The 21,655-nt window shown below is 38.1% G+C and overlaps 2 protein-coding genes across 2 annotated transcripts; both read right to left on the reverse strand.

Moving 5' to 3' along the window:
* Positions 1 to 739: 739 nt before the first annotated feature.
* npepl1 (aminopeptidase like 1) lies at positions 740 to 8,308 on the reverse strand. The gene is made up of 12 exons (XM_028004194.1): positions 8,098 to 8,308; positions 6,974 to 7,159; positions 6,705 to 6,875; positions 6,017 to 6,106; positions 5,531 to 5,612; positions 4,544 to 4,686; positions 4,253 to 4,330; positions 4,075 to 4,175; positions 3,824 to 3,947; positions 3,566 to 3,742; positions 2,847 to 2,957; positions 740 to 1,664 (listed from the first exon to the last, which is right to left on the reverse strand). Exons 1-12 carry the CDS (start codon positions 8,245 to 8,247, stop codon positions 1,506 to 1,508), a joined length of 1,572 nt encoding a protein of 523 aa, XP_027859995.1. The 5' UTR covers positions 8,248 to 8,308; the 3' UTR covers positions 740 to 1,505.
* Positions 8,309 to 9,051: 743 nt separating this feature from the next.
* On the reverse strand, positions 9,052 to 21,468 carry ankrd52b (ankyrin repeat domain 52b). The gene is made up of 28 exons (XM_028004182.1): positions 21,029 to 21,468; positions 20,616 to 20,699; positions 19,946 to 20,024; positions 19,780 to 19,850; positions 19,476 to 19,676; positions 19,149 to 19,236; positions 18,472 to 18,614; positions 18,122 to 18,334; positions 17,379 to 17,457; positions 17,184 to 17,298; positions 16,949 to 17,031; positions 16,726 to 16,834; positions 16,231 to 16,299; positions 16,019 to 16,159; positions 15,804 to 15,860; positions 15,425 to 15,536; positions 15,265 to 15,336; positions 14,990 to 15,191; positions 14,524 to 14,611; positions 14,066 to 14,183; positions 13,750 to 13,969; positions 13,523 to 13,610; positions 13,339 to 13,422; positions 12,544 to 12,689; positions 11,749 to 11,831; positions 11,560 to 11,642; positions 11,339 to 11,430; positions 9,052 to 11,264 (listed from the first exon to the last, which is right to left on the reverse strand). The coding sequence occupies exons 1-28, from the start codon at positions 21,053 to 21,055 to the stop codon at positions 11,080 to 11,082; spliced, it is 3,132 nt and encodes a 1,043-aa protein (XP_027859983.1). The 5' UTR covers positions 21,056 to 21,468; the 3' UTR covers positions 9,052 to 11,079.
* Between the last annotated feature and the right edge of the window lie 187 nt (positions 21,469 to 21,655).

Consider the following 21,655-nt stretch of genomic DNA (forward strand, 5'->3'; position numbering starts at 1 on the left):
CCCCAAAAAAGAAAAAAATCAACTGGGCACACACATCGTTCAACCTGACATAAACCTATAAACATATTTTGTTTTCAAACTCCACTGAAGTTTATTTCACACTTCAGGTTGCAACAAAACAAACTACGGACCATCTTTACAGTGAAACATTTAACTGTTTTCTTTTTTTCATTCATTCTGCGCCCCCCTGCAACGGCACTGCGCCCTTTCTACGGGGTGCGCCCCACACTTTGGGAACCACTGGCTTAGAAGATGGCTGATATCGCCACAGAGTCAGAGAAGGTCTTCAGCAGCGCCCCCTGCAGTCCAGAAAAAGTCAGGAACAGTAAAATGTGTTTTTGGAAAGATTTAAAAGAATTTTAGAAATAATTATATCCCAGGAGAATAATACTTTTATCCATTGATTGAATAAAAAAATTGAAAAGAAAACCTGTAAAAAAAATTGACAGAAACCCCAGTATCATGTCCCCTTCTTCTAATTTCCTTTAAAACAAATTCAAACACTTTTAAATTTAGACTTTTTAGTCTAACATGAAATGTAACCAGTAATTTATGTTTTCTTGGTGTACATGACATACAAACCCATTTCCCTTTTTCACTTGTTAAAATGAGGAAGACAGGAGAACATACCGCTGAATAAAACTTTCCTTTCCTTATGTTGGTTAGTAGCTATAATGCTCCGGTCGCATGACCAGCTGGAGTACAAAGGTCTTCAATCATGTGAGTCCATCTTCAGCAATAAACTTTGACACAAATTTATTATTGAGTTTAGAACAAAAACAACCTGGAACAAATACAAAAACATATTAAAGTTCACATACTAGTTATTTATTTTTTCAGATGGCACTGCCTTTAATGAGGGACATCATGATTGTCAAAAATGTGGAAAGACACCATTGTGCAGGACTCTGCTACTAATACAACATGTTTACATGTTCTTTCCTAAACGAGTTTTCAAACTGTTAAAACCTGCAGTGAGAACGTAATATTCATGTAGAGTCAACAGTACAGAGTGCAGTGGCTCCTGCCAGATTTATTTGATCCACTAGAAAACAATGTGTAAGACATAATGGCATACTTCTTGGTTTGCATAAAAGAATACCGTTACAAAGATTCCTGCTGATAAAGGTGGTTATTTTTAAGAAAATCTGCGAGGTATGTGTTAAAATCTGTCAAAAAAAAAAATCACAATACACCTGAATAAACAGATTAATAAGACAAAAATAACAGTTGCTTCTTATTTCTAATGTAATATTTAATCTTTCACATACTAATCCCAAACAAAAGGAAAAAAGCAATGGAGCCAATCAGTAACCAGGACAAAGTGAAGAAGGCCAGTGTTCGATCATAGCCATTTATGCCACATCTGATTTTACTGATCGGCAGCTTTGAGTCACATTAAATTTAATCAAACATCACTTTAAAATGTTTTCAACAAACCGGAGGAGCTTCAGCAGTCGGGGCGAAAGGGGTCGACTCAGAGGTCGAGGAGTGAACCGCTGGCTCTACACCAGCCTTCGTCTCTTGCAGTCGCGCTCCATCTGGTCTTCAGGCTTGTTGGCTGGCGCTCCCAGAGGAGACACCTGGTTCAGCATGGAGTCGTCGGACGCTTGGCCAAACAGCGCCATGAGCAGAGCAACGCCGAACCCAGTGGCACGCTCGCCCTGCAAATACAAAAACCGAATGAAACACCAAGGACTGACCTGCCTAATTTACCTTCAGCGTCAGTTCCATGTAGAGATGGCGGCATGAACTTTTTTGTGGTAATATTGTGATAATGATGAAAGTGACAGAACTAATTATTCCATATTTTTAGGCAACTGTATGGATCTGATTGAATGTGACAGTAAACACAAAGAGTGCTTTAGATAAACATTTCCATTTATAATTTAGGACAACAGTCACATAAGGAAGTGTGATTTATTTATATTGTTAAAGTGCAAATCATAAGTGCATTTAATCATATTTTCAAATTTATTGATTAGGGCTGTAGTGATGCACTAATCTCATGATACAATACATGATATTCTGCTCACGAGACGATATATATATATCACGATATTCAGCAAACGATACAATTAGATACATTTTTAAGATTTCCTAAAAGACTTTAGAGGGACAAAGTGATTTTGGTGACATTTTGTGACTGTTTCATAGACTCAGGCTAAATTAATTGAACTGATGACGTAATAAATGTTTTTGTTATACATTTGCTAAGTTTAAATGTTAATTGTGTGGCTTTGTGTATCTGGTTATGCAGAATAGGAAATTTTTTTGTCTTATTCACTTATATTAGATAATGCAACTTATCCATTTAATTGAATTGAATTTATTGTAACTGGTTGTTTTGTTACATGTCATTTTTAATCTACATGTAAAAAATGTCATGTGTGATAGCTGTCATTTAATTCATGTGGATTTGACATCAAACTCAAAAGTAGGATTTAATGTATCGTCACTCGCGGATAAAAAATCGATACTTTGAGGAAAAAATATCAATAAATATTGTAGAATCGATAAAATTACACAGCCTTATTATTGGTATGTATTGATGTTTTCAGAAGAAACAGTGAGAAATAAATAGTAAAACAATCCCGACAATAAGGACAGTTTTGGAGTTCAAGCGTCATTAATGGGAATTTATTGTGCCGATAAACCAAAATAGTAATCATGACAAGAAGTTTATCACAATAGATAATACAATACAATAAATGTCCATCTCTAGTTCCACGAGATATTTGAGGTCCTGATGTTTAACACCATAAGAACAAATGTTTGAGACTTTAAAACTATTTTGATAAAACAGAGAGAGCAGCTGTGAGCAATAAAGTTAAAAAGTTACTCACTGCGTGAACTGGAGAAGCGATGTCAACATGGACCCAGACACCGGGCCAATCGAAGCCCAAGTGGGAACCGATAAAGAGGCCGGCACAGGAGCTCTGGGCGTTCTCACGGTCCTGAAAAACAAAGCAGTAATAAACAAAATAATTAAACCCTGCAACTAATCTGAATTCAATCTCTCCAAACCAGCCAAGCCCTGTGTGAAACAGTATTTAACAGCTGTCTTAAATCAGAAATTAACCAGTTACATTTCTGAAAATCCCAAAAGTATTCATTAAATTGCATTCTGGCAAGAAGAGGCACAAAAATTCTTCCAAAGTAAAAGACACAGGCAGTAATCACAAGCACTTCTTAAAAAAAAAAAAAAAATAGGGCCAGGCTGGTTTAGATAGATTTTTTTCTCCTGATAAATAAAATCATGATTTGAAAACTTCTTTTTGTCTTTAGTTCAATGATCAGAGACATTTAAATGCAACAACAAAAAAGCTAAAATAGAATAAAAATCTGTAAAGGGGGGGAATGTATTACACACATGTACAGAAATTACTAAAACTACCAGGTAAAAGTTTTTTTCTATAAAAAAAACAACAACCTTTACAAGCAGGCGAATATAAATTCAGACAACCAAAGTACGTCACGCCTGCAGCAACAATCGTTTCCCTTCAAGGTTAGTTTTCATGCTTAGAGTAAAGAGATATTTAGGACTCGGCAGTTTGCCACTTACAGCCACAGAGTTTTTCATGTCGGCCACGGCCGAGGTGAACTCGCTGAAGTGCAGCTCAGGGCAGTAAACCAGAGGGTGGGCGAGATCGCCGCTGCTGCGACCTGCACGCACGCACGCGACCTCCCACTGCTCGCTGTTGGTCATGACGGCGGCGTGGTACTTCCCTGTGGAGATTCCCTGAACAGAAAAACAAAGAGCAGAAGTAAATACGAAGACAATACCTGCATGGCAGTCTCCTGCGTTGGTGTGTTTAAACACCTGAGCTCCCGTCAGAGTGGCCATGTCCAGGATGATGTCAGCAGACAGATCTTTAGAGGCGTACACCACTCCGTCTGCCAGCACCAGTCTGCCCTCTGCATCGGTGTTGTTGATCTCCACCGTCCTTCAGACAAAAACAATTTACAACAGCTCGCATAAATGATACAACACACAACCTTAGTGTTGTGCTAAAGAGGCTGGGAGAAGAAAAAGCAACTCTGAGGAATGAAATGAATCAGAAAGAGTCTCACTTTCCAGAGTAGAGTGCGTGGATGTCATCGGGTCGAGTGGCGGTGGGTCCCACCGAGTTCTCCGCCAGGCAGAAAACCGCGTGGAGGTTATCCTTAAAGCCCTGAGGACGGCAACAGAGAGCGGCTGGTCAGAACTGCGTTCAGAGGCGACACGAAATCGTTTTATTAGTTGCCTCACCTGTTTGATGGTTGCCTTAAAAGCTCCCAAAATGGCAGCAGCTCCACCGCAGTCTCTCTTCATCCCTGGCATTGTAGTCTAGTGAGAATTAAACAAAAGACATATGTATTTTTAGTTTTAAAAACATAGAAAACAACTGCTGAAGTTAAAACATTTATAAAAAGATTACAACAGCTCCAAAAACAAGATAAGCAAAAAGCTGTTTCACTCAGATAATATTTAAACTGATTAAATATCTAGAAGTTACTTCATCTTTTTGTCAGAGTGCATGCATGTCATTTTGTGTCTCACCTTTCCCTTGATGCTGAGTCCACCGGTGTCGTACACGATGCCTTTGCCGACCCATGCGATGGTTTGCGTCGCCCCGTCAGGAGTGTGGCTCAACACCGCTAACGCAGGCGGATGCTCTGCAGCCTTCCCAACTCCGTAAATACCTGAGTGGAGAAAAAAAAACCAACCCAAAACATAAATAACTGCCATTAATGATGAGCTATGGGAACAACTTGATTCACATCAGTTTATAAAGTTATTCTGCCCTGAATAAACTCTTAGAAATATTTGGTATATGTTTATGCTTATGTTTGCTGTGTGAAGTTGTTTTGTTGTGCAACAGCTCGCATTGTTCTGTGAGTTCATCAATTCCTGCATTAAAGCCACAGAAGGAAACAAACAGGAACTGAACTCTGCACTTTGCACTCTGCACTCCGTCAGCCTGTAGGTGCAACACGCCTGTGACTCAACGGGACAGAAGAAGCAGCAACGTTACGTGATTAACTCAAAATAACAGAACAGAAGAAATAGCAATGCTTTGTAATTAACTCAAGATAACAGAATAAGCTTTGTAACTAGGGACCGCCCTAAAAAAAAAAAAAAAAAGTTCGGCAGAACGTGCTTCAGAACGGTGGGAGTTTGTAACTGAGGCACGCTCCTGTCCGTTCTCCTTGCCGCAAGTAAATCTAAAACTCTCTTGTCTTTCTCCTGTTTGTGTGGTGTTTGAATGTTTTAGGTAGTTTGAACCTGGCATAAAATTACACCTTAAAATAATATCAGTAAGTTTATTTCTAGCCCTTTCATCACACACTGTTTTTAATGAGGAATGAAAACAAACTAACAAATGGAAAAATTAATTTTTATTAGTATTGGTATAGAATTTTTATTGGGACAACCCTGTTACTAATAAGTCAATGGTGCTACAACACCCTCCTATTTCTTACTATTTGCAAGTAAGGATAGAAACTTTTATAAGTACAGAAAACCACAAACATGCAAATGCTCTACCTCCAAATCCTCTTTGTTTCAGTTCCTCTCCACGAATGATGACTGGAGTAATTCCTAGTTCACTTCCTACAGCCTTTATTTCCTGTAACAAAAACAGACACTTGCTACAGTAAAATTATTCAAACTTATCAGAATGGCAGCACTTCATTTCAACCATGTGGCTTATGATTAACTTTATACTTTGTTTTCTCCCCTCCAAGGGGTCTTTTGTGGCCTCTAGTGTCCCTTATATGAAAGTAGGCTGACAGGAAAGGGGGAAAACATGGGGCAAATGTCGCCGGGTCCGGGAATCGAACCCGCGACGGCCACATCGAGGACTCGAGGCCTCCAAACGTTGGTCGCGTATCCCCTACGCCACCACAGCATGCCCCATGATTAAGTTTATACTTAAGGAATCAATAAAAGGATTTATAAAACCAAAAATCTACAAATTTGGGACAATGTTATGAGGTAAGATATGAAGATTTCCCAAAAATAATGACTTACATCTAGGAAGTGGTCTGTGTTCATCTCACTGCAGGGCGAGTCCACAATGCGAGCTGCCAGCCGGACGCCATCAGCAGCGTTGGAGAGACACTAAAATAAATAAATAAATAAAAACTTATGTGAACCGGGACTGGACAACAAATCAATAACTGTACATATCGCGATAGACAAGTTATCAATATCAATAGATAAAACAGCTGATAGAATATCCGATAGCATTCTGGGAAATGTAGGCAGAGGAAATGATTCAGCTGTTCAACCTCTGAAAACCAGCTAAGCTAGGTTGGTGGCTTCAACTAACTCACTCACTCATTTTTGGTTACCTAGCAACAACCTGCTGAGCAGCTTGTGGTTACCTAGCAACAACCTGTTGAGTAACTGGCACAGCAGCTGTTTCAAGTTTTGCCACTGTGCCTCATAACTGCTTAAAAATAATAATTAAAAGAAATAACAATTTGGAGTGAAAACTGGCTAACAGGAAAAGTCATACCACCTGTTTGGCAGCATTTCAGATATTTAAAACAAAAAAATTATCAATAATTATCAGGAGTGACAGTTATCAATATCGACTGATATGAAATGCATATTTTGTAATAAGTTTTTCATCCACATCGTCCAGCCCTAATGTGAAAGTTAGAAATTGAAATTATGTGACTGAAGGAGGGAAAACTAAGCATATAAAGGTCACCTTGAGTTCTGCGTCATCCAGAAGACCGCCGTCGCTATCGACGACCACAAACTCCACGGTCACGTGCTTTTTCTCAGTCCTGCGAGAGGACGCCGAGCGCCGGGTGAAGAGGGGGAAGGCCCTGGCAACGGCACAAGCAGAGGCGAACACATCTGAACGCTCACACACCACCTACAGAGGATAAAACGTGTGTGTGTTAGCTGATTAATAACCAACTGACCAGGTTTATTAGGGTGGATCTTGACATTTTCACCAGGATAGACACTGACCACAATGCAGCGGTTGCTCCCCCCAGGAAGGCAGGAACGGATCAGGCGGGAGAGGAAGTGGACAGAAGCCGGGCTGTTGTGCCTGCTGATCCGTGAAGGAAGAACGGCCACCACGGCTTGGTTCAGGTACAGGGGGCAGCTGTCCGTGGGGTTTGGGTTCAAGGTATTGAGAGCTGCCTGCCAGGTCTGAAAAAAAAAAAATAAAATAAGGTGGAACTTTTGTCTCTCTGTAAGGAAACAAAGCTTTTTGGTTGTAGATGTTCAATAAAAATCATAAACAGTTTCTCAATGGTGTAAATATGTATTCAGTTTATAGAAACACACATATTTACATTTAGTCAAGAGAAGTTAAGGTGAAAATATAGACATTAAACCTGAAATTCATGTCATGCAAGAGAAGAGTTACTTAATATTAGTGTTGGAGGTAAGTGGAGCATAAACATCGGTGAATGTTTATGCTCCAGAAACTTAACCTCATCGGTTTACTTCTATGTTTTTGTTGTGGTAAAAGACTCTCTCACCTTTTTCCTATTCTATTTCCTGTTCAAAATACAATTTTGTTGCAAGACCCACATATACCATCACGACCATCAGGACACATAATAAAAGAAAGGAGAAAATAAGATTTGAAGACTGTAAGGGAGAAACTTAACTTAGGTAGCAGACTGCACTACCTAAGGAGGGGTCAAAGTTCAACTTCTCTTTCAGCTTGGATCTGGTTGCTGGGCTTTCCTAATCTCTTATCGGGAAGCTGAACGAGATTAACAAGTCTCGCCACTCTTAAAAACGTGAACAGCAAAACAAACAAACAAACGGAAAATAGAACCTTAAACGTTACAGCAGAATCATCATTCCAAAATAAACGTATCAATTTAATACTTAAGTTTGCTAGTGACGCCGTTTTATTTCCAGGTAACAGAGAACCAATAAAAAAAACTCTTTTTTTAAACCATGCTAAAACAATATGAACACATTTAAAAGTTGTTCTCTTTGACTATTTTAACAGTAGGCAAAGCCAGAACATCTGTAGCAGAACTTTATTAACTCTCACTGTGTTAGTCTGCGTTGAGTCCAATTAGCGTGGCGCTAACACTAGCAAACACCCGGCTACAGCACTTCCTCACCTCTTTGCTAACGACGGGCTGCAGTTTCCCTTTGATTTGGCTCCAGGAGAGCTGCTGTAGGTTGTTCTGCTGGCCCAGAATCAGGACGGGCCGGTTCTGGGGCTCCGAGTCGCCGGCAGAAACCTTGAACTCCAGGACCACGTTCGCCATTTCTGCGACCCAGGAACCACCAGCAGCAATCCGCCGATGGTCAACGCTGTGCTACGTTCAAGGCGCTCAAGGGAACTCGGAGCTTTCACTTTTCATCAGCGAACAAACAAAAATCCGCTAAATCGGATTTTCTTGGCTAATTGGTCAAGCTAAACTAGTCAAAATGTTACAATTTTACTATATAATTTTAAGAAACCAGCAATACATTTTCCCTTTTTTGGGTAATATTGTGGAATAAAATGTTAGAACACTTATCGAAATTATGTCTTTGGTGAACCATAGAAATAATATTGATAAAACTAAAATTAGCTCACACTAAACTCCATTTCATCCACTCCTATACATAATGTCTTGTTACAGTTCAAAAAGGAAGCTAATGCAATTTCCCACTTTACACTTTAACCTGAACTAACGTTAGTAAGACTGATGATGGCAGCCAAGAGAGGACAAAACACTGTTCCCAGTTTCGCTACATTCGTCATATGTAGCGGCGACGAATATGAAAAACATGGCCTTAAAAAGTATTCAAAGCACCTTAAAAGTGTTCATATTTTGTAATGTAATAATCATAAACTTTAATTAATTTAATTGGGCTCTTATAGGCTGACAAAGGGCAAAAATCAAAACGCAGTGCAACAAAGTAACAGAAATGCACCATACTTTTCAGTTTCATCTAACTGTTAATCACTTTACATTTTAAATATATGCAGTATCTTGTGTTGCGCTGTCATTTCAAACACTGATAAAAAGAGTATAACTAAAACATTTCAGCTACAAAAGACAAGAAAAATGAGCAGAAGCCACTTCACTGGTATTAACGTTTCCTTTTTACTTTGTCATAAATATAACCAAAGGTAAAACAAAAGTCAGTATTAAAGGCATAAGTCTTAAAAACCTTGGTGAAATGCATTGTATTGCTACAGAATAGATTCTGCAAACAATAAAAGTATTTGTAAGTATTTTTTTTAGCTTCAAAGATAAAATATCTTTATTAACAGATGGCAGATTATTGAAGTAGGTTGTTTAGTTGTGCAAATGGTTTAAAGCCATATTTAGATACAAAAGGAGGTATCATTTAGCAAAAAAAAAAAAAAAAATGGTTTTCATGAACAGAGCGATGGTTAATGTATTGTCACCATAATTATTCAAAGCTAAAAACAGCAAAAAACTGTTGGGAAAGGGCATACATGCAAATAAAGAGAGAATTAGAATAAAAATAACAAAATAAAAACTCAAGTAAACTGAGTTCGTCTTTAGTGTCACAAAAAAAAAGACCATCTTCATTTTAAAGACAAAATAATTTAAAAACAAAAAATAGACAAAAATGTGTAAAGAAAAATAAAATGTCTTAGTGCCAACATTTGTTGAAAATTGTTTCATTTGACCATATTTTGGTCTTAAACTGGCCAAAAATATGAATAAATGAGAAAATAAATGATACTCCCAATTTCTTTAAACTTTAGCATCAAAACATTTAGCATCTGAAATCTCTTACTTCGCTAACAAATTGCACTGAAGCAGGCAACATTTAAACCTGAAGCATCCAGATAAAAATGTTTATTAATACACCTTCAGTGCTGAATGCAATGACCTGAGGTTATTCCTTCATTACTGAATGTTATAGATAGTCCATGTAAAAGATGGCCTTCATTTTAGGATATTCATAAATACACATTGTTCTGTAAATAATATGATCAAAACTACATCTTTTTTAAAAATTAAATGTTATAAATGATCATTTATAGTAATAATAATTACAATAGTGCTACTCACGATAAGAAAATAGTCTTATGAATTGCATAAAAAGTTTACAGCATCTATTAGATGTTTTGAAAGAGTAAATCGAAAGCATTTGTAAAACGCACAACAGCAACACATTATTGCAAAGCTTATGAGAAACGAGCGTTCTCAAAATATTCCCTAAAATGTAAGGTACAGTTTGTTGAAGGGCACAGAAAGGTTAAGTCTGACTTACTTGACAACTAGACAAACCATTCAGCTCAATGGTTATTATTAAAATACAGGATTCTTACATATTTCTTTTGAAAAATACCAGTCTTCCCAGACTTCCCAGTTCTTTTGATTTTAAATAGAAAATACAAAAGGTCACCAGATTTTAAATGATTTAAAACATAAAACTAAACGACAGGCAGAAAGAAAGAAACAACACAAGGAAGGAATTGATAAAGAACATAGGAAAGTAAATAAGTTCAAAAGAAAGTAAGTGAGTCAGGACACTAAGATAAAAAAAAAGAGGAAACAAGAAAAAAAACACAGGGGACAGACGCAAAGAAGGAAGAACAAGAGGAGAGATAATGGGAAAAGTCTGCAAACAAAATTGTTTCTATACTTATCTGCGTCTGGAAACCACAGAAATCAAAATCTATATGTGTAGAAACCTTTCAGGCAACAGGGAAGTCTCATTAAAATTTGTTGCATGTCATGATCATCTAAAAATATTCGACATCCTGGAAATTGTGCCCAACAATAATTTCCATTTAAAGCAGAAAAAACAGGGCTCAGATTGAAAAATTCCCAAACTGACTTATAAAGATCTCCTAAAAGCAAATACTGACTTGTAGAGGGGTGAAGTAAAGCTTGCTTAGTGCGCTCTCGACAACGCCCCCAATAAATTCTTCATAGTATGTGACTTAATAAAAAAGTCAATCTAAAATCGCTACAAATATTAGTAACATAAATGACTGGATTTGAGAGAAGCAAATATTTCTATTCATGCAGGACGATATACATGATGTGTAGCAGCTTGCCACATGTTCATAACTTGCAGCTGCATGTTGATCAACTCTCCCTTCATCAGTGTCTGTGTGAGCTTTAAGCATGACACAAGCTGCCGTTGGACCCGCAGGTGGCAGCGATGCTGCAGTTCTTCAGGATGGGGCTGAAATGGGAGGCTGCGTCCGCCTCTCTAGGAGGAAACGGCCTCATGGTGGAGAGGATCAACGCCAGACAGTCGGCTACGTTTTTGTTTGGGGCACAAGCCAGAGCGGGGGTGTGGCCTGATGAAGATCAACAGGTTAGAAAACTTGGACTCCTTTAACGATCTCCCTCAGAAATGAATATTCTCACTTACCGTCCTCGTCTACAGCCATGACTGCTGCTCCTCTGCTCAGCAACACCTGCACAACAGTGGCCAGGCCTTTTCTCGCAGCAATATGAAGAGGCCTGCAGGACAAACAGGTTTTATAGTTTCATCAGAAAATGTATCCACATTGTCACGGCTGACATTTTAATGAAAGGCTTTTTCAGGCGCTGTCATGCTGGTGTGGTGCTCAGAGCTTTACAGCAACTCACATCTGGAGGGAGTTGTTTCTTGCGTTGATGAGGGAGGAGTCTGTGATTTCCCCAAGGAGCAACAGAGCACACATCTCATGACCCTGCAGACAGAAGCACAACGAGCCTAAACAATGCTGCTTAGAACCAAATTTTAGTTCCCACTCCAATCATAAAGAGTACTAGCGGATAGGTTTGTGCGTATGTGACCTTGCTGCAGGCTAAGTGAAGTGCTGTGTTATTGTTGACGTCCACCAGGGTCAGGTCTGGCTTCGCCTTGAGCAGTAAGAACTCTGAAAGGCAGATAACAAGCAACAACTAACAGGTTTATACATCACAATCATAAACTTTACGTTTTTGAACAGGATGTAAAACAATCTGTAAGCAGTAGAGCACTAGAAGATCAAAACTACAGAAAACAAGAGCAAAAAATAGTCAAAAGTAGGGATGCAAATAATTAATCGACTTACGATTAATGGTTTATTAGACTAAAATTATTTCCTTTTTTTAAATGTCGTAGTTTGGCCGCCATCCAGAAGAGGGCCCCCTTGGTCCTTAAACGGAGCCAGAAACAAAGATGGCGGCCAAATATTGGGAAATGAAGGAAACATAGTGGATATTTACAAATTAAGGAAAGCCTTAATTATCTTCTGAATACAGAATAATATAATTTAATGGATGCAAAGTAATGTTGCTACACACTCATGCGCCTTGAAGTTATTTGCGATCCACCATAATAGAAAAAAAGAAGAAGAAGATGCCAGCCAAACCAGAGCAGAAAAGAGAAACGATCTAAAAAAAAAGTGGGATGGAAAATACACTTTATGGGGTTCTGTTTTTGAAATATAACTTTTTGACAAGTTCCTTAATTTAACACCTTAAATTCAGCCGTGCGCAGTCGATCGATAAAAACAATCAACTTTAGATTAACTCATTAATTAAGAACTTGACTCCCTAGTCAAGAGCCTAAGATACCTTTGGTCCAAACAATCTTTAGTTACGTACCAACAGCCATGGTCTGTCCGCAGTCTGCTGCAACCATTACAGCCGAGCATCCAGAGTGATCTACGGCATTGACCTGCGCCCCGTGGGCCAGAACCAGCTGGAGCCCAGCAACACTCCCTGAATAAGCAGCTGCATGCAGAGGCGTCCTGCACATCCAAACAACAGCAGAATGAATTAAAACTTACCCAAGCTGCCATAAAATAAACCAAAACAATAAATATTAAGCTGGGATATCCGTTAAATATTTCATTTAATATGCTAATCTTTTCTGCCATTTGATAATAAAAAAAGCAATGTGTGGGATACTTTATTTATACCCCTCTGAGTTTTTCTCATTTTGTCATTTTACAACCTCACACTTGTATATTTTATTAGGATTTTCTGTGAAATCCTAATAAAAACGGACAACAAAAAACGAAATGTGTGCTATTATTTTGTAGAGTCACATTTCAGAGGTCTTAGATTTGCTGAAGCTTTTCTGAATCTTTTAAAAACTTACTTAACCTCAGTCAGATTGTTTGAAGAACACCTAAACACCAATTTGTTCACATCTCAAGAGATTCCCAGGTCAGGTGAACTGCACAGTACATCATTATGTTGATTTTAGGCCATATTGTTGAGCCTTAGTGACAAGGCATATGAATATTTTTGAAGACTATAAAACAAAAATAATGGATATCTTCCTGGTGTTATTTTTAATTATTTCCCTAAATTAAAATGCATTTGCATTTATATCACTTTAGATTCAAGGAGTAATTTCAGTGCAAGTGTTTTTGATGTGAAAATGTAACCCACCGTCCTTTGGTATCATTAGTGTGAACAATATAAGAGCCAATCATCTTTACTAGAAGCCCAGCAGCAGCATCATGTCCATTGATTCTGTGTGGAAAGCCAAAAGCATTTTAAATAAATAAATCTAGTCTAACATAATCAGATTTAATGCATAAAATTTGTGCTTAAAGTTTAATACAATACTCACAAAGCACAATGCAGCGGCGTGAAGCGATTTCCTTCCTGGTTGCTATAAAGTCTGTTCTCAAGCAAATTATGTAAACATCCTTCGTGACCTGAGAAGACAAAATATAATAAGGTTGATTCTTACATATTCTAGTTGTATTCTTGTCCTTATTTGCTCATTTATTAATTAGTTAAGAATTAATTTAATTAGACAAAATGGACTAAAACAAAATTAGACCAAATTGTCACCATGGTAAGCAGCCCAGTGTGTGGGTGTGAAGGCCCTGAAGTCTAGCATGGAGTCCAGAGGGTCAGCCTTTTTTGCAGCTCTGAGCAGCATGTGGAGCAGATTTGTGTGACCACAGGATGCAGCGAGGTGGAGCGGCGTCTTTCCCTGAGCGTCTCTGCACAGGGCAGAAGCCCCATGTTCCAGCAGAGCCAAAACAGAATCCTCACTACCCAACATGGCCTGCAAAACAAGCAAGCCATGAAACAGATTCTGGATTAAATTAAAGTTCTAATGAAGCTAAAATGAAGAACTGCAATGTGATGTGCAGCAACTCACAGCTCTGTGCAGTGCAGTAAAGCCTCGTTTATCTGCAGCATCCGGATTTGCATTTTTCTCCAACAGGATGTGGACACAGTCAGTGTGACGTCCCAAAGTTGCCAGGATGAGAGCTGTCCTAAAAAACAAACAGGATTCACTGTTGAATAAGGCTGGCGAAATTATCCTGGCTGGGAAAATTAGCTTCTTATAATACATGTGGTGCATATTGGGTATATTTCTCATAATACTTTCTAAATGAATCAAGATCAAGATATTTACTGCATATCAAAATATTATTCTTGTTTATTACCTTTTTATTATCGATTTAACTTTGTGCAACAAAATATGAAATCTAATATTCATTTTCTATCCCATGAAAAAATGTTTTCATTTCAATTTTTTCTGTCATGTCAACGAAAAAAAAAAAGATGCGTTTAATCAGCGTTGGAAAAAAGTGAAACCACACGGCCACTCACTGTCCTTGCGTGTCCTGAGCGTCAATGATGCCAGCACTTTGTTCCCCGTTGACCAGTAAAAGCAGACAGTCCACTTGGCCTTCAGCAGCTGTGAAAAAGAAACTAAAACTAGTTAACACATTTGGCTATACTCCAAAAACACAAAATCTTAATATGTATTCTTAACTAGTTTCTAGTACAAACATCTTATTACACTTGAAATAAGACAAAACTAACTTACAAGTAACTTTCCAGCAAGAAATAGGAGCTTGTTTTAAGTCAATTATTCCTAATAATGATGAAACATGTCTTGCTCCACTGGAAGATTACTTCACTGCTTATTCATCAATATTAAGGAATTATTGACTAAAAACAAGCCATTTCTCCCTACAAGTTGCTTTTGTCTTATTTCAAGTGGACCAAGATATGTGCAATAGAAACTAGACCCAAAACACTTGGTAAGAGTTTGTGTTTTTGCAGTACATACCTGCAGCATGCAGAGCAGTCCGCTTCTGCTTGTATTCCTTCAACGTGTAGGAAGCCTGGTGCTCCAAAAGGACCTCCACACATTTGGAAAAGCCTCTCTTTGCAGCAAGGTGGAGCGCAGTCTGGCCTTCAATGTCCCGCACATCCAGACTGACTAGCGTCTCACAAAGCAAATGCAGTGCCTCACAATGCCCATAGTAGGCCTGCAGACATACAGTAATTACCGGTAGTAGAAATAAAAGGTTGCTATGACACACTTACAGTCGTCATACTCACGGCTAGGTGCAGAGGACTGACTGGAATATTACTTTCAACCTCTTCAAGACAATTAAAAGAAATCTCCAAGAGCTGTAGGAGCAAGATAATAATAAAAAAGCCATTAGTTGCAGGCTGCAGTAACTAATGTAAAAAGAAATACATAAAAGCCACAACGGACCAGTTCTAGATGTTGCTTGTTCCCATAAGCTGCTGCATAGTGAACAGCACTGTAACCTCTGCTGTTCTTCAGAGTGGGATTTGCACCGTTGTCAAGCAAAAAGTCTAAACACCTGAAATCAGCAGAAAGAATGAGACGCTTCAGTGTTTTTGTCCCTGAAAAATAAATAAGAAAAATGACCCTTCTGATAATCTGAGTTTAGCTTTAGAGAACATTTCTGTTTTAAATTTTCTCATGGCAAAATCAACTAAAGTGTTATTGTTATACACAGCTCATTTTGCATGTGCTTTGAAGCAACATGCAAAAAAAACAACACTGGATTAAGGTAAGATGCACTTTAAATTCACCAAGTTTTCAACTAAAAATGAGATTTACTTACAGAGAGGCTTCTTGTTTTCTTTCCTCACTGAGGTCTGGCTTGTATTTTGTTCCTCCTCTTTGAATAAAAACAAGTAAAGTTAACTGAGTCGGACAACAAAAAACCCCACAATACAGTTCCCTGTCCGATGACAAGAATCAGTTGAGTTTCATCTTAAACGGCTGATGAGAAACTTGAGAAAGTTTTTGATTAAAATGACAGGAAACGGTTCTCACCCACAGAAAGTGTGTGAAGCAGCAGCGTAGTGCAGAGGGCTGCAGCCCGTCAGATCCGCCTCATTGAGCTCCGCTCCGGCTCTCACTAGAGAAATTGTACACTGGCTGTTCCCATTGGCTGCAGCGTAGTGCAGAGGAGATCTGAGAGACAAAATAGAGAGGGTTAAAAAATTTTTAAAATCATTTTATGCCACGCTGCATGTGGTGCTTACCTCCCCAAGTCGTCCTTTATATCCAGTTCAGCTCCACTGTTTACCAGTAAATTAAGACACTCGACATTTCTGCAAAACAAACAAATATCAGAGAGAATATATAATATCTAAGAAGGATTCAACATATCTTATGATCACAAATGAAAAAAGGATTAAAGTTTCACTAATGGCGTTTATTTGACTGTTTAGCAGAGAGGAAATGAAGCTGAGAAAGAAAAAAAAGATATTGCGGCTACATCACAGATGGTTTTATTAAATGTAGTACCTGCTCTACACACAACAAACACCCAAACTTTAGTCAAATTTTTAATTACAGGGAGACGTCCTCTCTAAAAGTGATGCAAATGCGGATACAAAACTCACAGAAGAGTAATGTCAGCTAATTAAATAATCAAAATAGTTCAGTTCTTCCATTTAGTCCAGTACCAGATTTTCGTTTTTTGGTCAAACTTCAATCTGAAGCCGGGTTGAGTTCGATTATGTCTCATCTCTCACCCTCCAGAGGCAGCTGCATGTAGGCAGGTCCTCCCACAATCGTCCTGGGTGTTTATATCAAACTCCAGGGTTGGGATTTGGCCATCCTGAATCACGTTGTAAAACTGGCCTGAGGCAAAAACAACAACAAAGAAAAACCAAAATGTTTTCAGCCATAGCTAAATCCATCATGATGACAGCTAAGATCCTAATAGAGAGCTGGTGGACTTAAAGGGATCCTCACCGTTAGAAAGTAACTTGCGACAGCAATCTGGGGAGCCAAACAGAGCCGCAAAATGTAGAGGAAGCATCCCATGAACCCCCTGTCTACAGATCACATTAATTAATTTATTAATCTCTGCAACCAATAATAAAAATCATACAGTGAATGATTTTGAGAATTCATCAAGGACCAGGATTTGTAATCATTTTTTTAACCATAGATATGATTTAAAAGACTCTCATCCGGACAGACTCACCTGCCTCTGGCAGCTCCGTTGGTCAGCAGAGTGCTGGTCAGCAACTCCTGACCGTATTTGGCAGCAACGTGGAGTGGAGTGTTTCCATTTATGTCCACACAATCAATCTCACCTCCTGAATGAAGAAGACAAATCTTGCATATGACAAACCCTTTAATCACCAACAGTCACATCGTACAGCAGGATGTGTGTTACCGTTTTGGATCAGAATCTGGGAGCTTGTGAAGCGTCCGTGCATCGCAGCCATGTGTAAAGCGCTTTTTCCTTCTTTGTTCTGTTGAATACATTAATAATTAACATTTAATATATCTTTAATTCTTGTTTTGAACACATTCAAAGCAAATTCAGACTCATTTCCAATTTTCATGTATAAAATACAAATAAAAAAACTAAATGAAGATTTTACTTCGACTGGATTTGCTCAGCTTTAATTAAGCAGCTTTTTTGGGGTGTAATTTTAACAAAAGTGAAAGGAAAGTTACTAATCAGAAACCTTGGAAAAACTGTTTTACCTTAATCATATTTTATTTTATTTTTTTTGCTTAATGAGAACAGCTTTGTAAATACAGAAACATGAACTCCTGGGCAACTGAAGTGTGTCTAATGGATTTTCTTTTTTCTTTTTTCACCTACAACTATTAAATCTTAGTCATTTTCATGCAAGAATATTTTCAACTAAAAGCATTTTTTATAAAAAAAAGTTTCACAAAAGTGTGAAGGGGAAATCTACTTGTAGTTAAAGATTAAAACCAGTGTTCAAAATGTTTAGTTTAAGCATTTTCAAAAATCTTCAGCACCTAAACAAACTTTTTAAGTACTTTTCCAAATCCTCATGAGTAGTAGCTGTAACATTTAAATAAATTATTAAATGCAGTAAATCTAGAAATCCATTTTTAATCCTTTCTACAAATACTTTTGGTTTTATAGACACATTTCACCTGGACGTTGACATCAGCACCATTGTTGACCAGGAGCTCAAGACAGAGCACGCCGCTGGAGGAGATGGTGGCCAGATGCAGCGGCGTGTTGCCTTCGTGGTTGGGCTGGTTGATGTTGGCGCCGCAGTTCACCAGTTCAGTGGCTACAGAGTCCTGGCCCGTGTGACAGGCCATGTGAAGCGCCGTGTTCCCAAAGCTGTTTGGCTCATCAGGCTGAAATCAGAGAGGGAAAACAAAATAATAACACTCGCTCAATTGAGAAAGTATTTTTCTTTCTCACCAGACAGATTATTTATGTTTAAAAGTATTGAAACTTATAATTTATTTGACTAAGCTACAGCAGCTTTTACCTCCACCTGGAGTCTCAACAGACACCTGACCACATCCAGGTGCCCGCTGGCGGCCGCAGCATGGAGCGGCGTGTAACCATGTTTGTCTTTGCACGCCACATCTGAAATGTAGGACATCAGCAGCTTCAAAACGTCCAAATGTCCTGCAAGAAGAGACTTACATTTACTTCAGGAATCTGTGTTCACAAAATAGGAGAAGCTCTTGCTACATAACCAGCCAACTGAAACTTGTTTAAAGTCTTTTCTCATCTGACTGCTGTAACAAGAAGCCAGAGATCCTTAAAATCTTACAGATTTTCAGAACTTTCACAAAGTTACTAAACATTGTCAAGATGTTGATGAGGAAATTGAATCAAAATATGCTTTAGCACAGGATCAGTTTAATATGAATCAGGTAATTGCAGCTTATTTGTACAGTTTTAATAGATTTCTTTGCTTTTTAGTTGAACTGTACAACAGGTAGTACATGCCACATTAAAATATAAAATAAAACCCTTCAAATTTGTTCTCATGGTGTGTTTTTTTTTTTCAGTTAAAATTGTTCACAATAGGCTTACATTACCAAAGATGCAGGATGGAAAACTGTGAAACTCATACTTCACAAAGCTGTTGAAGGTTTTTCAAATATTTAAAACTTTAATTTAAGCTAAAGAGTTTTTATATATAACTTTACTCACCGAGATGTGCAGCCCAGTGTATTGGCTGTCTGTCCTTCTTATCTTTGGCATTTGCACTGGCTCCTTTACGCAAGAACAAGTTCACCATCTGTAAAACGCAACACCTGGGTAAACATATGCGCTTGTGCAAGACACCCAGACATCAAGCTTGTCAATTAGAAACCACAAGCTATACTTTTACACACAGACAAAATATTTCAGAACAAGACGTTCAAAGCATGATGTGCTTTATTAAAGGAAGTAAATCTGCTCTTAAATGTGGTCACAAAGAGTTAAAAGAGGACATAACATGTTCAGATGTTTTTTTCTGTCGTCTTTACAGGTTACCTCAGCGTGCCCGCTGTGTGCTGCGTGATGTAGAGGTGTTCTTCCCAGTTTGTCCGCAACATCCAGGCTGCAAACATATGGTATGAGGGCTGCAGCGCAACCTGTGGCCCAGTTTGCAGCTGCCATGTGTAGGGGAGTATGCCAGAATTTGTCCCGCGCGTTGAGTTCTGCTTTGTGTTTTAGGAGCAGTTGTACAGCCCTCTGTGATTATAAAAAATATATATATACATATCACATGTCAGACTGTAAAGTCAAGTAATTGCTTATTCAAATGCCTTTGATTTAAAAAAGTAAATAAAAGTACTTCATTTCTCGAGGCTGCGGCTCGATGTAAAGGAGTGAGCAAGCCCTGGTCCTTAGAGTTTACATTTGCTCCTGTCATAGAGAGCAAAATCAAAAACAAGTTTTTCAGCTGCAGACTGTTTGTAAGTTTTAGTCCTTATGCAGTAATCGAGACTTCTTTGGTTTACCTGCATTTATAAGTAGTTCCATGACATGAACATCACCCAAATAAGCAGCAGCATGAAGCGGTGTGCTTTGTTCTTGGTCCTGATATTTGAAACATTTTTAAAAATTTAGTGTCAGAAAAAAAAAAATTCTCAAACAGGAATATTTTAACTAAAAATGCACCAGACACACCTGGCTGGTTTGCACGTTTTCATTTACCTGTAATGTACTGTCAGGATAATAAAGGTGTGACAGTAAAAGGAAAACACAGAGAGCCCAAAAGTGGAAGGTCACTTTGAACAAATGCACATTTTCTTCTACTCTTAAGTTTTAACGGTTTAAAGTTGAAATTTTACCAAACACTTCAGCAATTTATTGAGCTTTTAAACTTCATCTTTGACTTAAATAAGCCTATCAATCAATAATAATTAGCAGTTGTAGAAAGCAGAGCCACATACTGATTATACTGCTATATTAATGGTCATTATACAATCTTGTACCAAACCTCTTATTCTTTGTGATTTATGTAGATTATCTGAAATAAGTGCTAAGTGAATTACTATATTTGATACACATCCTATAGTCATAGGAAAATTGTAAAAAGTGATAACTTTATAGACTTAAGGATTTGTCCAAGATGCGTAGCAAACAACTCTGACATCACAACATCAGCTCCAGACAGGATGCTCCTACCTGAGCGTTGACACTTTCGTTGTGCTCCAATAAAAATGCAACATCTTCGGCATTTCGGCTGAATATGGCCTGTATCAGAGGAGACTGAAGAGAAGACATTGGACAGTCAACACATACAATAAAGAGCAGTAAGGGATATGCCATTTAAATCACTTTATACTCTCCGATTGAGGTAAAACGCAAAGCTCGTAAAGGATAAAAACTTTGAAAATCGTGTTTTTAAAATGCCTTTCCTCTCAGCCTTCAAAGAAATGGAACAAAATCTCGATGGTAAAGGATCTGTGACACAATTAGCCTGAAGGAAAACTTTCCTCGTAGTGCAGCTATGATGACTAGCAGCTGTGAACCACAGTGAAGAGTCGAGGAAGTTTGCCAAAGTTCATTAATATCACTGCAAAATCCGTGTTTACTACCTGGTCCTTGATACTTCTCAACTCCATGTCCCAATCACTCAGAAAGCTTCTTCATTGAGACTTTGTGTAAACTTAGCAGCATATCAGCTAGTTAGCCTAGCTTTAGCTTATTTGGCAACTGGGATGTTTGGAGCAGTTGTAGAACATCGCGAGAGGACTGCGAGGAGCGAGATTTCAAGGGACTCGCTTATCAAACCAGCTTTCTGTCAACGATTGTACCTTTGCAGAATCTGTGGATGGAGATGGAAATTAGGGTAATGGTAAAGAGGGACTCCAGCCTCAAAGAATTAGAAGATCTCATTACCGATAAATCCTCAAAATTATCTGGAAAACATGCTAAAAGCTGCCCAACTATTACAAGAGGAGTCTGTAATGTCAAGAAAGACTTTTCATTTCATAATTTGAGAAGTGGATGATTTATTTCTAACGCTGCATTTTTCTTTTATCAAAGAAGTTAGTAATTTTTTGTTGTTGTAAAATTTAAACTCCTTTATACCATTTGAGTATCTTTTTAAATGTGTAATTTTCCATCAGATGAAAAACGTTGTTGATTAATTGTGACCAAAATCACCAACAGGAAATAAAACACAGAACAAAATGAAAACTGAGTGAGTGGATATGTAAAAT

This window comes from Xiphophorus couchianus, chromosome 20 (assembly GCF_001444195.1).
Source record: "Xiphophorus couchianus chromosome 20, X_couchianus-1.0, whole genome shotgun sequence".
Lineage (NCBI taxonomy): Eukaryota > Metazoa > Chordata > Actinopteri > Cyprinodontiformes > Poeciliidae > Xiphophorus > Xiphophorus couchianus.